Here is a 17,795-nt window from a genome sequence, read left to right as displayed (position 1 = left end):
ACCCATTACCAACTATGAATGGAAATGGTTCAGTTTGAGTAAAAGTATTTCACTTACCATTGCAGAGGTTATCACCTCATGAAGGCATAAATATTTTACTTCCTCTTATAAGGGATAGAAACCAAGTATAGAGCTCATGCATGAGATGCAAAGTTTTATTGTGTGAGGGAAATTAACACAAATGCCCTATAATTTATTGAGAATCATATACATAAAAGAAAATAATTAAAAAAAGATGTTAATTATTCATTATTATTAGCATATTGGTTTTTTTTGTTTTTTATTTTTTTAAACAAATTCAAAATCAAGGGAGTTAATGTTAGATACTGGTTAAGATGTTAAATCATAATTAATTTTTGGCCTAATTCTTAGAAATACTTCCCCAACGAAGTTGTTAAACTGTCATAATAGTTTTAAAGCCACTTGACAAATTTAAAAATAAATGGAGTTTCCACTAATCTTTTTTGGCTATATGTAATTGGTTACATTTTAAAAATTAATTAAAATTTATTAAAAGATAATTTTTAGGTTTGTAAAAACAGTTTAGGTTTGAAAGTTGATTATACATAGAGAAGAATTAGTACCCCCACAGCGCCTGTTAAAAAATGGTACCAATTAATTATGTGTTATCCTTTAATTTTAACAAAAAGGTCTAAATTTTGGTATTTAAAAATAATTCCCTTGACTACCTTTATTAATTTATTTTCATTTTCATTTTTGTTATTTCACCCCCTTTTTCTTTTTTAAAATTTTTTCTTTATTATTATTATTATTATTATTATTATTATTTAAGATTAATAAATTTTATTTAAAAAAATTAGAACCTTATTATTGAAAAAAACTCTAAAAATGTTTTAGTACGTTAGTAACATTGAAAGAATTTTTCTTACTTAGGGATTTCTTAGGAATCACTATTTGGATTTCTTTAAAATATTGTCCTCGGAGGCTCATGTCTATTTTTTAAAAATTAAATGATATGCAAGTGATGCAAATGATTAAAAATTAGGGTGCATGTTTTATTTATTTCTCTTTTTTTTTAAAGAAATTTGTTTATTGATTTTTTATTATATATTTTTATAGATTTTTTAAAAGAAAAGAAATATTTTTATTGTATTGAAATTTATTTTTATAAATATTCTAATATACTGGTAGTATTAAAAAAATCTTTTAACCTAGAGATTTTTTATGTATCATTATTTGAATTATCTTAGAATCTGATCATCAGATAAAAATTTTTCTTTTTTCTCTGTTTGTTTACGAGTAATTTTTTTAGAACAAATATAGTTTTTCTTTTAGAAAAAATTGTTTATTAGTTAATGCATTTTTATTATTTACTATTTATTTTTTTAAGTTGAAGAAAAAGGAATTTTTATTATTATTTAAACTTTTTTATAAATATTCTAATACTGTAGCAGTATTTAAAAAAAATCTTATCACATAGAGATTTCATAAGAATCAGTTCATTAATTTCCTTAGAATCATATTGTTGGATTCCTTTTCCTCAATTTTTATTATTAATTTTAGTTAAACTTTTTTTATTTTATAGAAAAAAAAAAGGAAATTTTCATTATTATTTTATTTCTTACTTTTTCATTTTTCATTTTTATTATAAACGAAACTTTTATTTTTATTTTTTAACGTAATTTAAAATTATAAAAAAATTTTAAACTCTATTTTTATATAAAGAATATTTTGGAACATAAAAAAATACTATAAAAATATTAATAAAAGAATAAAAAAGTAAACACAAAATACAAAAAAAAAACCTAAACTAGACTGGTCAATGATCTAAAGCGGTTAAGGTTCAACGATTTATAGCTGTTGCCTGTGATTCAAGTGGTCTGGAGTTGTTTTTTATGGTTCAAGCTGGTTTAGATATGATTTTTTGAGGTTCAAGCCAGTTCAATACCGATTCAGTCAAACTGATCAAAATCTAGTCAACTATCACATTTTTTAGTTGAGTCGCGCAAATCTCGGATTGATGTCATAACATATAGATCCGTAAACTTACTGTTAGATATAGATTAAAAGAGTCGCTACCAATCTTTTTTGTTTAGATGTGATTGGTCACCTGATAGAATATATCATATTTAAAGAGAAGTCCAAAAATTCACTTAGATATTTTTAAATAATAAATTCTAGTCCATAAAATCATATTTTAGGTTCAGAAACACAGTTACACGTGAAGAAGGTTATAACACCTATCCAAAGGATGATATTAGTTTAATTTCAAATTATCCAAACCTTAAAATATTCTTATAATTCTACCAAATTGTTTAATTATTAGAAACTAATCCTAAATTTGCTCTAATAGTTTGATAGCAATTTAAAATAATTTTTTCACCTTAAGAGTATTCATAAAGACTAGTGTCACATTCTCAAGAGGTTTTATTGTTGGGTTCATTAATATATTTTTATTCAAGAAAATAATTAATAAAATTTGCCAATAGTTTGATAAGATTTACTTTGATGTAGATCTTTCAATAGTTTGATGAGATTTTCTTGTAAATTTATTTTTAGAATATGTATTAAATCTTTCAATAGTTTGATAAGACTTAATTTAAGATGCAAATCCTCCAATAATTTGGTAGGATGAAAACAATGTATTTTATTAGTAATTTTTTTTATAAAATTGATTTATGAGGTTCTCCAATGATGTGGTAGAATTCATAAAAAATTTAAATTTATGAAAAATCCTTCAATAGTTTAGTAAGATTCATGAATTTATTTTAGAAACATTTTTTGGTTATTATTTTTAAATAAATAAAATAAAATTCATAAAGGTATTTTTAAAAAATAAATAATAAAATTTTCAATTTAAAGTAATGAGAAAATAGTAATTAAAGATGAAAAAAAATAATAAGTAAAAATAAAAATTCTAAAAATAAAATTAAAATAAAATAATCAAATCAAATCAAATCAAAATAGAAAATAGAAAATAGGATGAAAGAAAAGAAAAAGAAAAACCTGCGATTGGGTTAAGCTTGAAGTGTGGATTTTTACGTAGGTCACCGGGTTCAAGCAAAAACTTCAAACTTCAACCAAAAAATTCATCCTAAACCTAGAAAAGTTTTCAGATTCTTAAAAACCCAATAGAAATTTCAAAATCAAAAACCAACAAAAAAACCCCAGCAAAAACTCATAAACTCAACATAATATAGAATCAAACTTAAAAATTAAAACCCAAATTTAGGAAATTCACAAATCAAATCAAATTCAAAATGAAATAAATTCACAGAACCCAAAAAAAAATCTCAAAAATTGCTTGAATGATTTCTGTTAAAAACAGAAAATTAAGATCCCTAGTATTTTTTCCCCCTTTTGTGTGTGGTTAATTAGTATTTATATAGGGCCTTCTGCTAAGAATTTTAGGGATTTGCATTGAATGGAAAAGATTGCAAATTTGATTATGCTTTGAATTGATTTTTTTCTTGATTCTCTTTAAAGCTGATTTAATTAATTTCTAGAATTGTCTTGATTTTCCTTGATTTTTAGAATCCCTTAAAATTTCTCCAAATTAAATCTAACTTTGATTCTCTAATTTTGTTTCTTTTCAATCCTCCTTTAATATCTAAAGATATCGTGTTTAAGTCTTAATTACCGAGGTCATCCTTGATTAGTGCTCAAATTACTCCACATGATTAATGATTTATGATAAAAATTTAGAACTAGATATATAAAATACTAAAATATAAAAAAATAGAAATAAATAAATAAGACAAACAAGATATAAAAAAGAAATGTAGGAAATTGAACTATTGGGCTTGGATTAGATCTAGGCCCAATTGGTTTGAGTCTCAAACTAAATAGGGTGTCTACAGCTGGGTAACAAATTCACGTGGATCCTTCCCTAACCAAAATAATATCTTTTTAACTCTTCCCTCTCCTATGAGAACCAAAATTTTTTTCAACTAATTTCTTCCCCCCTTTTACAAAAAAAAAAAAAAAAAAAACAAACCTCAAAACCAAAAAATTTCTTCCACTTTTTTCCCAGAAAATGATGGGTTGTCGTCATGCACTTTTGTTCATCGTCATCATCGCCAATCACCAAAAAACTTCCAAAAGTCACCAAAAAACTCCTCTCAACCTCTTGATTCTCATTTTGAGCCCCGTTTTTCAAAAAACTCTTTCCAAATACCAAGATCTGTTCTCAAAGTCTCGGTTGAAAACTCCTTTTCTTTTTGTTTTTTCATTTTTTCATTTTTTATGATTTGTTTTTTTTTTTTTTAGTGTTGATTTCCTATTCTAAAGGATGTGGATTTTGTTTTCTATTTTTATATTAGGAAAAGGTTTTTTTCTGTTTGACAGAAGATTTCTTTTATGGGTTTTTTTTTTGGTAGAGTTTTTCCCTTATTCTTTCTTCCTCTTTGTTTTTTGCTTGATCTTTAAATTTATAGAATTGGGAGGGGAGATGAAATCTCATAATTTTTGAGATTCTGAGGGGTTTTCATAGGGTCACCAGCGGCTTATCTGCTACCTAGAAAACTATCGATGTGACTTTTTTTTTTCCATTTTAGCTTAAACTAGATTTTTGAAGACTTGGCCTTATTTGCCATGGCTGAAAGGGGAAAGGGGTACAGACAAAAGGGTAGGGTGGCTCATGGGTTGCCAGTGCCATGCACGACACCCATAGTCATAGGCTCTTTTTTTGTTTTTAATTACCTTTTTATTATTTTTATTTTATTTGCTCTTTTTTAAAAAATAAAAACTTAGTAGTTTAACTGGATTTTGGGCCACAACTTTGGGCCAAAGATAAAATTCTAGTCTTAAGCCCAATTGAAATAAAATTTGGGCCCAATATCCACTCAATTGAAATCAAGATCTGTTTTAGACAATTCGAACAAAATTGGGTGTTTACACATTTCTTGTGCAAACAAACCATCTATTAATTTATTTTATTTTTAAAAATATCTTCTAATATATTGGTAAGATTTTCTATCAAAGATTCTCCTCCAATATATTGGTAGGATCATACGGAAACTATTCTTTTTCTTTTAAATCTTAATTAAAAATCATAAAGTTCTCTAATCTATTAGTAAAACCTTATTTTTAAAATCACAAGCTCTTTAATATGTTGGTAAGGCTTTTTGAAGACTATTTTTTTTATTTACCTTGAAATTTAATTTTTATGAGAAATTCATAAGGTTCTCCAATCTATTGGTAAAACCTTATTTTTAAAATCACAAGCCCCCCAATATGTTGGTAAGACTTTATTCTATTGAAGAATTCATTTCTTAGGAATTTTAACCCTCCAATATGTTGGTAAGGTTCATTTTCATTCAAAAATTCTTTTTTTTTTTTTAAATTTGAAGCCTCCCATATATTGGCAAGGTTCATTTTTATTCAAAAATTCTTTTTTAGAAATTTAAACCACCCAACATGTTGGTAAGATTCATTTTTTATTCAAAAATTTATTTTTAGAAATTTGAACCCTTCAATATGTAATAAGATTCATTTTTATTTGAATTTTTTTTATTTTTTTATAAAAATTATTTACAAATAAATAAATACATAAATAATCAAATAAAATAAATAAATAAATAAAATAAACAAATAAATAAACCACTAAATAAATAAAAATAAATAAACAAATAAACAATTAATAAAGAAAATATACAAATAAATGAAAAATAAATAAATAAATGAAAATGAAATTATACCAACAAGATTGACTCGGTTTAGTGGCTGAGAAGGTGCGACTATAAGCACAGAGGATAACAGGATATGGCACGGCTCAAGACTAGTTGGCTCGGCTTAGAAGCTCAATTAGCTTAGGAGGATTGTGAGTCGTTGGGTAGTGTGGTATAGTTCGAATTGGGTCAATGCAAAACACATGGATCTTAGGGTTTAACCTTACTCAAAACGACACCGTTATAGGACATTGTAAAACTTGCAAATTTGTTTTTTCTTTCCTTAGATTTCTTTTTTCTTTCTCTCCTTTCTTTCCCTTTCTTTGCTTCTCTTTCTAAAGCTTATGAACGTCGATCGAATGCTTTGTCAATTTTTGAAAAATATTGTCGAAAATTGAAAAAAATTGTTAGAGAGTCATCGAAAAATTTGAAGTTTGTCGAAATTTTGGTTGAATTCTAGAATTTCTAGAATAAATCTTAGAAATTTAGAAAAATTTGCTCCAAAACACCAAATTAGACTTTTAGCTCCTGAAATCCTTAAAAAAAATACCAAATTAAGTTATCGAAAAATTTGAAGTTTGTCGAAATTTTGGTTGGATTCTAGAATTTCTAGAATAAATTTTAGAAATTTAGAAAAATTTGCTCCAAAACACCAAATTAAACTTTTAGCTCCTGAAATCCTTAAAAAAATACCAAATTAAATTCTCTCAACTTAAAAACTCTAAAAAATCCTTCTGCTAAAAACTTTTCTCTTTTAAAAAATTTTGGATGCTCTTTATTTTCTCTCTATTTGTTGCTGCTATCTTTCTTGTTAAAATTCTATCTCTTATTGTTCACTATGCTTACTGTTGTGAGTGTGATTGTTGTGTGATGATTTCAAATCTATTTATAAGGGAAGATTTAGCAAAATCTCAATTCAATTAGGATTAAATTTATTTCAAATAAACACCTAGATTATCTTTTGAAATCAATCCTATCGTTTACCACCTAAGATAATATCATCCAAACTTCATCTGTTTGATTTTTTTAAAAATAATTAGATAATTTAAAGAAAATATAAATGGAATTTGAAGATAAGGATATCAAAGAAATTAAATAAAATTAAAAATAACAAAAAAATAAAAATAGATAAAGAAATAAAAAATAACATATGTATATATAAATTTAATAAAAATAAAATAAAATAAAATAAATAAAAAATTCAATTTATGGGTTCGGACTTTGAGTAAAACAAGATGTTTGTAGTTATATAAAATAAAAAAAAAAATTACTATCACAATGAAGGTAACTATTGTTATTGTATCCGTTACACCGATAATTATTATTACATTCACAATCATAATAAATTTAATGTGACCGAAAACGTAACCATGACCTTAACCAAAATTCTTCTCCACAACATTTTCAGGCAACGAATGGGTGATTGTTACTGCAGCCATTAATAATCTTCCTCACTGTGTGTAAGTAAACGAAAGATTGAGTATCTATATGCCACCTAGATCCAAGTCAAAAAATTCCAAGAATACTCATGGCCGATTAGCTGCCAAAACCAACAAAAATCTCTATCTTTTACTCTTCTCATTTATTGCCTTTTTTACTTTTGATAGTGTAATTTTTGGGTTTTAGGGAAATTAGTTTCTTTTTGGTTTTTTTGTGATGGTTTTCGAATGAAAATAGAGTAGGACTTTTTTATTCCAGATGGAATTTGATGAAGGTTCTGCGTATTTGGCTATTTAGATGGGTGTGGTGGTTTTGGTGAGCAAAGGGTTGAAGGGGTTTTTTGTGTTTGCTTTTGGGTGGATGATGGTGGTCATGGTATAGCTTTGATGGCTTTTAGATGAAATTGGTGACGAGTTTGGGTTCTTTGCTAAGTGGGTGTGCTAGTAGCACAAGGGTACTGGTAGTGATGGTAACAGATTTTGTTTTTGAAGTTTTTTTTTTCTTTTTCAAAATTTCCCCCTCTGTTGATTTCTTTGTTCACTTTTATAAGTAGTTTCAGATTTTAGGTTCATGAGAAAAAACGAAAAGTAGGTAGAAATATGCGGGGTAAGAAAGAGGGTTGTTGGCAGCTTAATTTCGACTGCAATGATGGCTGGTAGGGTGGCTTGACGATTCAAGGGATAGGTTGGCTGAATTGCAGGCCTGGTAGACATTGTTGCTGGTGGTTTCTTGCACGGTATCTGCTTGTGATTTGATTTTCTTTCAATTTGTTCTTATATTTATTTTATTAAATTTTTCATTCCTTTTTTATTTAATATTCATTAATTAATTAAATTATTTATTTAATTAAAATGCTATAGATCTCAACCTAACTCTCGTAAAACGAAAAATTTTAGCATTGTATTCCGGAGTTTGCCTCTTACCTTTTATTTAATTAAAGCACTAATTTGATTGCATGAGTCTGGAAATTTGGGCTTTAAGCCTCAAATGACTTTAACTTTTAAGCACAAAAGACCATTTAACTAGAAGCGGATTGAAATTAAATTTTGGCCCATGTGATTTTAGATTGGAAAATTTGGACTCAAGATTATCAAGTTTGCACAAGTCCAATATCAAACAACTCTGATTAGAAAGCTCAAATAATCAAAATTAGGAACATCCGAATAAAACTCGAAATCCATTTTAATTAATCCGGATGTTTAAACAACCGCTTACTTAACCGTTAAGCAATGACGTCACTTTTTCTTAAATTTAATAGTTGGTATAATAAATAACCCAATAGAATGCCAGACGACTTGCAAGGGGCGTTACCTGTCAAATGTCAGTTACCATTTACGCTGCATAAAATGAAATCACATGAGTTTTCCCATCCCTTTGAAAGTATTGCACATACTCAAATCTCTCGTTTACACACGCACAGGGGGACACCGTCAAGGAAGATCATCAATGGCTGCAACCGCGATCACTCATTCGTTGCCTGAAGATATTGTGGTGGATATTCTGGCAAGATTGCCTGTCAAATCTCTAAAGCGATTCAGGTGTGTTGGTAAGTCTTGGTGTTGCTTGATTCAAAGCCCTCAATTTATTACTGCCCACTATTCTTTTAGTAAAAACAAGACCTGTCTCCTCATCAAACAAGTGAATTTTATACAGAGAAAGACTATGGTCTCTTTTATTTCCAATCAAACTCTTGATGTTGTTGCCAATCTTGATATACCATCCTTTACTGATGATCCAATGAGTATAAATATCCTAGGTCATTGCAATGGCATAATTTGTCTTTGTGACTGTGTTAGTGGTATTCTTTTGTGGAACATTGCGACTAAGGAATTTAAAATTCTCCCTATGTGTCCTTTTGAGTGTCCGCCAAGCTATGAAAATACCATTGATGTAGTGTATCCTTTGGAGTGTCCGCCACGCTCTGAAAATACCATTGATGTAGCTGGTCTGGGTTATGATTCCAAGAGAGATGAGTATAAAGTAATTAGGATTGACACATTTTGGGAGGGTGATTTCGACAAAGTCCCCCGAGGTAACCGAGTTGCTTTGTACAACTTAACTACTGATTCTTGGAGAAAGTTCAATGACAACTTAACTGCTGAATTCTTCCATAGTTATGGGAACGATCAAGTCTACTCCAACGGATTTTATCACTGTATGGCAGTTGTTGATAGTGAAGAATTGCTCCTCTCATTTGACATGAGTAATGAAGTTTTCGTCACAACACCATTCCCTGATGGGAGATTGGGTAAGAACTGTAGAACAACACGCTATCTTACCTATTTAATGGAAATCAACGGATCACTTGGTGGGTTACTTTGTCATGATTATTATGTGACAGATGGCTGCTATGATGTATGGGTGTTGGGTGAACTTGGTCTAAAGAACTCTTGGACAAAATTATTCACCATTGAATCTCTTCCTCCTGCCACTACACCATTAGGAGTCGGCAGCGATGGTGAAATCTTCTTTGTTAACGAAGAAAGCAACTTTCTGGCGTGGCATCATCGAGATAACAAAGAGATAAAGACACTCCAATTTGAAGGAACTGCATTAGAGCTAGCAATGTATGCAGAGAGCCTAGTTTCTTTCAGGGGAGGAACTGCATTCAACCATTAATTTTCATTTGCTGATACTTACAATTTAGTTATGCTTTTACTCAATGTTCAACCTTTTACTATCAAGATAAACTGTATTGTTACCTTTGCATTGAGAAACATCTGTTAGATTTTCTTCTCTCATTTTCTTTTATCTTACATGGCATTCAATTTTCAGTCTTTGGTTTTCTAATGAATATAGACGTAGGCCATTGGAGTTTCTTGCTATTGCTTTAAGATGGTAACGTCAGTGGTTTTTAGATCGATTTCATGGCTATTACAAGGGTAAATGCTACCTGGAGTCGATAGAAAAGTGCCAATTTGATTAATGGAACCTCACTTGTGCATCTTTGGCAATATAAACAGTACAACAGGTTTTGCTGTTTTCGAATAAACTTGGGGAATTAAGTACAAATTTCTTGGTTGTGTTTAATTTGTCCTAGTTAACGCATCTATTTTCTTTCGTTTTATGTTTAAAGTTGATGGTTTTGATTAAAAAAATTCGTGGTGGAGCTTAATTAATCTAACTTTCGCCTTTTCTGGTTTTGTTGAGTTGTCTATATAAAAAATTTCGTGGTAAAACTTGAACTTTATAATTAGTTTTGTACTTGTAAGTAATTTTGATTGAGAGAATCAATATATTTGTATATGTTTAATATTTATTTAGTATACGTGAATCAATAAATTGGCTTATCACTATTTAAGGTAATATTGCTCTAGAGAATCAAAATAATTTTTCGAGCAAGAATTCCTTACAATTGCATTATATATAAAATTAATTTTCAGTGGAATACAATTTGAGCTCAGGTTCAGTTTGAATTATAATAATTTATTAAAAATTATTTTTAATTTAAGTTTAATCTTTTTGAAGCCTAGGATCATGAAACTAAAAAGGTTGGATTTATTTATTTATTTGGTGCTAAAGGTTGGATTTATTTGCATCGCTATCGAAGCAAGCAACCGGGTGAATATAAATCCTGTGGTAATAATTACCTTATGTATGGTAATAATGCTATTGATAATTGAGATATCTAAAATCATTTTCAAACAAGCGAAATCGTAGGCTTGCACTATGAGTAAATTACTATAAAAAACAATAATTTTATCCTTTTAAATCAGGTTTTTTTAATTTGATGATCGATAGAGTGAATAGATTAATTTTGATTTTTTTTTAATAAAAATTTTTCTTTGTTAATGCACATATTGTGATGTTAATTAAGGGGTAGTTTTTTGCTTCACGTCATTTCAAAAGAGTAGCTCATTAATCAAGTAAAGCACCATCAAAATTTGCCAAATAATTTTGCTAGTCGTTAGTATTAACATATATAAATTATAAATGATGTTTAAATTTTAGAGCTCTCAGTAGGAGTACTTACATGATATCTAGTAGCAAGCTATTGACCAAGAATTAGACGGTCCAAGATTTATAATTACATATTTTAATTCCAAATATATATGTATATAAAAAATTCTATATAATTCTTATAAGCATTATTATTATTATTATTTTGGTTACACTTATATGCATTATTAAAGATTACATAATAAATGCCTCATGAAAAGGTTATTTTACAATAGTATCCAACAGTTGGCCTCCCCCAGCAGCGTTAGCTTGAGTTTAATTAGACTATAGGCCCCACCCTACTAGAATATATCTATTTTCCCCCCCTATTTTAGTCACGTAAATGAACTTTGATAAAAGGGACCATAGTCTTTCCATGTATATAATTTTCATATTTGATGAGGAGGCATGTATTGTTTTTATTAAAAGAATTGCGGCTTCTATTTAGCAGTAGCGACACTTTCTGCCATCATTATTCACCTACGATGGGGTTGTGAACGGTAATTACACTCACAATGGAGTTTTGTAACATCAAATAATGGCATAACGATCAATAATAATTATATCGAGATGCTATAGTAATTTTTCATATTTTTTAAATCAACTCATACAATAAACAAAATCAAACCAAAAAAGAAAACCCACCCTAACTTCAAACAATTAAATTAAAATCCAATAAATTTAAGCCTTAATCAAACTTTAAGAAAAAAGAAATTAATTCATGGCAAAAACACAAATACCCATTTTTAAAAATTTGAGTCGTGGATGGTTTAAAAAAAAAGTTCTCATATAACCTCCGTACCCGTCGACTTTCGGCTATGCTCTTTGTTGTCTTATCCAATTTTGATTTTGAGAGGGATAGATAAATGAGACATGTCGGTTTAAAATCTTTCCAATGAGAGACAGTGAGGATTTGAGCAAGACAAGAGGGTGGTTGGTTGTGTTTGGTGACTCAAAATGGGGAAGAAAAGTAGAGACAGAGGAGGAACAAGAAACAGAGAAAAATGGGATTGGCATTTGGCAAGCTGAAAACTATGCTGGCATGCTCTACTACTAGCGAGAAAAGAAGAAAATGGGTTTGGAAGAATTTGGTAAGACTGATATATTTCACATGGTTTTAAAGGTTAAAATTGATTTTGTTTTTTCGATTTTGGTGAATGATTTGAGGGAAAAGTAAATATGGATGGGAAATAGATATTTGAGAAATTTTTAATAATTTAAATAAAATTTTAAGAGGAATGTTAACTTTTAATTAGTTAATTTAATTTTGTATAATTTAATACATGTATAATAATTTAATTTAAAAAAATTAATTTTATTATGTAACTAAGTTTTTATGTCGGTGCTTTGCACGATTAATTTTATAACATAAAATCATAACAAATGTGCAAATGGAATTGACAATATGGTTTCAAGAGTTGTACCAACAAAAACATAATAATTTATTTATTAAAGTTTATAATAATTTGTTTTTTAATACATGAAATTGTAACATGAAAAATGTCAAACTAAATTATTTATGAAAATATACCATTAAAAACGTTTTCAAACACAATGTTTTATATATGATATTTAAACCTATTAACGTTTTTTAAAATCACAATTATTAACTCTTATGGTGAAATCTCACAAGAAAGGCCACATACAATGAGCCATGATTGAAAACTTTCGACAAATATAGGTCAACATATTTCGATGATTGTACTTGATTTTTATTAATTGTCATTGCGTAGCATGGCTTCTGTTGATTTCTTTGTTCACTTTTATAAGTAGTTTCAGATTTTAGGTTTATGAGAAAAACCAAAAAGTAGGTAGAAATATGCCGAGCAAGAAGGAGGGTTGTTGGCAGCTTAATTTCGACTTCAATGATGGCTAGAGGGTGGCTTGGCGGTTCGATGGATAGGGTGGCTGAATTGCAGGGTTGGCAGACACTGTTGCTGGCGGTTTCATGCATGGCATTCGCGTTTAATTTTATTTTATTTTTCAATTTTTTCTTATTTTTATTTTATTAGAATTTTTATTCCTTTTTTTATTTAATTTTCATTAATTAGTTAATTAAATTATTTATTTAATTAAAATACTATAGATTTCACATCAACTCTCATAAAACGGAGAGCATTAGCTTTGTACACCGGAGTTTGCCCCTTACCTTTCATTTAATTAAAACACTAATTTAATAGCATGAATTTGGAAATTTGGGCTTTTAAGCTCCGAATGGCATAGGCTTTTTAACTTTTAAGCACAAAAGACCCATTTAAGCAGAAGTGGATTGAAATTAAATTTCGGCCAATGTGATTTTAGATTGGAAAATTTGGACTCAAGACTACGAAGTTTGCACAAGTCCAATATCAAACAACTCTGATTAAAAAGCTCAGACAATCAAAATTAAAAACTCGAAATCCATTTTAATTAATCCGGATGTTTAAACAACCGCTTACTTAACAGTTAAGCAATGACGTCACTTTTCTTAAATTTAATAGTTGGTACAATAAATAACCCAATAGAATGCCAGACGACTTGCAAGAGGTGTTGCCTGTCAAATGTCAGTTACCATTTACGCTGCATAAAATCAAATCACATAAGTTTTCCCATCCCTTCGAAAGTATTGCATATACTCAAATCTCTCGTTTACACACGCACAGGGGGACACCGTCAAGGAAGATCATCAATGGCTGCAGCAGCGATCACCCATTCGTTGCCTGAAGATATTGTGGTGGATATTCTGGCAAGATTGCCTGTCAAATCTCTAAAGCGATTCAGGTGTCTTGGTAAGTCTTGGTGTTGCTTGATTCAAAGCCCTCAATTTATTACGGCCCACTATTCTTTTAGTAAAAACAAGACCTGTCTCCTCATGAAACAAGTGAATTTTTCACCGAGAAAGGCTATGGTCTCTTTTATTTCCAATCAAACTCTTGATGTTGTTGCCAATCTTGATATACCATCCTTTACTGATGATCCGATACATATAAATATCCTAGGTCATTGCAATGGCATAATTTGTCTTTGTGACCGTTTTAGTGGTATTCTTTTGTGGAACATTGCGACTAAGGAATTTAAAATTCTCCCTATGTGTCCTTTTGAGTGTCCGCCAAGCTCTGAAAATACCATTGATGTAGCTGGTCTGGGTTATGATTCCAAGAGAGATGAGTATAAAGTAATTAGGATTGACACATTTTGGGAGGGTGATTTCGACAGAGTCCCCCGAGGTAACCGAGTTGCTTTGTACAACTTAACTACTGATTCTTGGAGAAAGTTCAATGACAACTTAACTGCTGAATTCTTCAATTGTCATGGGATCGATCAAGTCTACTCCAACGGATTTTATCACTGTTTGGCAGTTGTTGATAGTGAAGAATTGCTCCTCTCATTTGACATGAGTAATGAAGTTTTCGTTACAACACCATTCCCTGATGGGAGATTGGGTAAGAACTGTAGAACAACACGCTATCTTACCTATTTAATGGAAATCAACGGATCACTTGGTATGTTACTTTGTCATGATTATTATGTGAGGTATGGCTGCTATGATGCATGGGTGTTGGGTGAACCTGGTCTAAAGAACTCTTGGACAAAATTATTCACCATTGCATCTTTTCCTCCTGCCACTATACCATTAGGAGTCGGCAGCGATGGTGAAATCTTCCTTGTTAACGAAGATAGCAAATTTCTGGCGTGGCATCATCGAGATAACAAAGAGATAAAGACACTCCAATTTGAAGGAATTGCATTAGAGCTAGCAATGTATGCAGAGAGCCTAGTTTCTTTCAGGGGAGGAACTGCATTCAACCATTAATTTTCATTTGCTGATACTTACAATTTAGTTATGCTTTTACTCAATGTTCAACCTTTTACTATCAAGATAAACTGTATTGGTACCTTTGCATTGAGAAACATCTGTTAGATTTTCTTCTCTCATTTTCTTTTATCTTACATGGCATTCAATTTTCAGTCTTTGGTTTTCTAATGAATATATAGACGTAGGCCATTGGAGTTTCTTGCTATTGCCTAAAGATGGTAACGCCAGTGGTTTTTAGATCGATTTCATGGCTATTACAAGGGTGAATGCTACCTGGAGTCGATAGAAAAGTGCCAATTTGATTGACGGAACCTCACTTGTGCATCTTTGACAATATAAACAGTGCAACAGGTTTTGTTGTTTCCGAATAAACTTGGGGGATTAAGTACAAATTTCTTGGTTGTGCTTAATTTGTCATAGTTAACGCATCCATTTTCTTTCGTTTTATGTTTAAAGTTGATGGTTTTGATTAAAAAAATTCGTAGTGGAGCTTAATTAATCTAACTTTGGCCTTTTCTGGTTTTGTTGAGTTGTCTATATAAAAAATTTCGTGGTAAAACTTGAACTTTATAATTAGTTTTACACTTGTAAGTAATTTTGATTGAGAGAATCAATATATTTGTATATGTTTAATATTTATTTAGTATACGTGAATCAATAAATTGGCTTATCACTTTGTAAGGTAATATTGCTCTAGAGAATCAAAGTAATTTTTCGAATGAGTATTCCTTACAATTGCATTGTGTATAAAATTAATTTTCATTGGAATACAATTTGAGCTCAGGTCCAGTTTAAATTATTATTATATTAAAAATTATTTTTAATATAAGTTTAATATTTTTGAAGCCTAGGATCATGAATTTTCGTAGAATCATATTGTCGGATTCTTTTTCCTCAATTTTTATTATTAATTTTAGTTAAACTTTTTTATTTTATAGAGAAAAAAGGAAATTTCATATTATTTTATTTATTACTCTTTCATTTTTCATTTTTATTATAAAAAAAACTTTTAGTTTTATTTTTTAACGAAATTTAAAATTATAAAAAAAAATTAAACTTTATTTTAATATAAAGAATATTTTTGAACATAAACAAAATACTAAAAAAAATATTAATAAAAGAATAAAAAAGTAAATATAAAATACAAAAAAAATACCTAAACTAGATTGGTCAACGGTCTAAAGCAGTTCAAGTTCAACAGCCTATAGTCGTTGCCTGTGATTCAAGTGGTTTAGAGCTATTTTTTATGGTTCAAGCTGGTTCAGATCCGGTTCAATATTGATTCAGTTGAACTGGTCAAAATCTAGTTAGTTGTCACATTTTTTAGTCGAGTCAGGCAAATCTCGAGCTGATGTCATAATATATAGACTCGTGAACCTATCGTTAGATATAGATTAAAATAGTCGCTACCAATATTTTTTATTTAAATGTGATTGACCACCTGATAGAATATGTCATATTTAAAGAGGAGTCCGAAAATTCACTTAGGTATTTTTAAATAATAAATTCTAGTCCAAAAAATTAGATGCTAAGTTCAAGATACGGTTACACATGAAGAAGGTTGTAGCACCATTATAGCACCCATCCAAATGATGGTACTAGTTTAATTTTAAATTATTCGAACCTTAAAATATTCTTATAATTTTACCAAATCATTTAATTATTAGAAACTAATCCTAAATTTGCTCTAATAGTGTGATAGCAGTTTAAGATAATTTTCTCACGTTAAGAGTATTCATAGAAACTAGTGTCACATTCTAAAGAGGTTCTATTGTTGGGTTCATTAATATATTTTTATTCAAGAAAATAATTAATAAAATCTTTCAATAGTTTGGTAAGATTTACTTTGATGTAGATCTCCTAATAGTTTCATGAGATTTCCTGGTAAATTTATTTTTAAAAACGTAATAAATCTTTCAATAATTTAGTAAGACTTAATTTAAGATGCAAATCCTTCAATAGTTTGGTAGGATAAAAACAAAATATTTTATTAATAATATTTTTTTATAAAATTGATTTATGAGATTCTCCAATAATTTGGTAGAATTCATAAAAATTTAAATTCAAGAAAAAATTCTCCAATAGTTTGGTAAGATTCATGAATTTATTTTAGAAATATTTTTCGGTTATTATTTTTAAATAAATAAAATAAAATTCATAAAGGTATTTTTGAAAAATAAAAAATAAAATTTCAATTTAAAGTAATGAGTAAAAAAAATAAAGATGAAAATAATAATAATAAGTAAAAATAAAAAATCTAAAAAAAATTAAAATCAAATAAAAAAAGCAAATCAAATCAAAATAGAAAATAGATGACAAAAAAAATGGAAAAACCCGTGATCGAGTTAAGCTTGAAGCATAGATCTTTACTCGGGTTGTCGGGTTCAAGCAAAAACTTCAAACTTCAATCGAAAAATTCATCCTAAACCTAGAAAAGTTTTTAGATTATTGAAAACCTAATAGAAATCCCCAAAATCAATAGCCAAAAAAAAAAACCCCAGCAAAAACTCATAAACTCAACAGAATATGGAATCAAATTTAAAAATTAAAACCCAAATTTAGGAAACTTAAAAATCAAATCAAATTCAAATGAAATAAATTCACAGAACCTAAAAAAAATCTTAGAATTTGCTTGAATGATTCCTATTAAAAACAGAAAACTAAGATCCCTAATATTTTCCCCCCCTTTTGTGTGTGGTTAATTAGTGTTTATATAGGGCTTTTTGCTAAGAATTTTAGGGATTTGAATTGAATGGAAAAGATTGCAAATTTGATTATGCTCTGAATTGATTTTTTTTCTTGATTCTCTTTAAAACCGATTTAATTAATTTCTAGAATTGTCTTGATTTTCCTTGATGCTTAGAATCCCTTAAAATTTCTCCAAATTAAATCTAACTTTGATTCCTTGATTTTGTTTCTTTTCAATCCTCCTTTAATATTTAAAGTTATCATGTAATTACTGAGGTCATCCTTGATTAGTGCTCATATTA

The 17,795-nt window shown here is 28.9% G+C and overlaps 2 protein-coding genes across 2 annotated transcripts; both read left to right on the top strand.

Moving 5' to 3' along the window:
- The first annotated feature begins 8,426 nt into the window (after positions 1-8,426).
- Positions 8,427-12,066, top strand: LOC149516586 (F-box protein CPR1-like). Its single transcript, XM_089766284.1, has 4 exons — positions 8,427-9,637; positions 9,718-9,792; positions 9,846-9,908; positions 11,916-12,066. The coding sequence occupies exons 1-4, from the start codon at positions 8,427-8,429 to the stop codon at positions 12,064-12,066; spliced, it is 1,500 nt and encodes a 499-aa protein (XP_089622410.1).
- A 1,479-nt stretch (positions 12,067-13,545) lies between these two features.
- Positions 13,546-14,863, top strand: LOC149516585 (F-box protein CPR1-like). The gene has a single exon (XM_089767326.1). The coding sequence runs from the start codon at positions 13,678-13,680 to the stop codon at positions 14,800-14,802; it is 1,125 nt and encodes a 374-aa protein (XP_089623452.1). The 5' UTR covers positions 13,546-13,677; the 3' UTR covers positions 14,803-14,863.
- The last annotated feature ends 2,932 nt before the right edge of the window (positions 14,864-17,795 follow it).

This window comes from Durio zibethinus, chromosome 10 (assembly GCF_047325235.1).
Source record: "Durio zibethinus cultivar Kanyao isolate XHJ-2024 chromosome 10, ASM4732523v1, whole genome shotgun sequence".
Classification (NCBI taxonomy): domain Eukaryota; kingdom Viridiplantae; phylum Streptophyta; class Magnoliopsida; order Malvales; family Malvaceae; genus Durio; species Durio zibethinus.
This window is presented reverse-complemented; position numbering and strand designations above follow the sequence as displayed.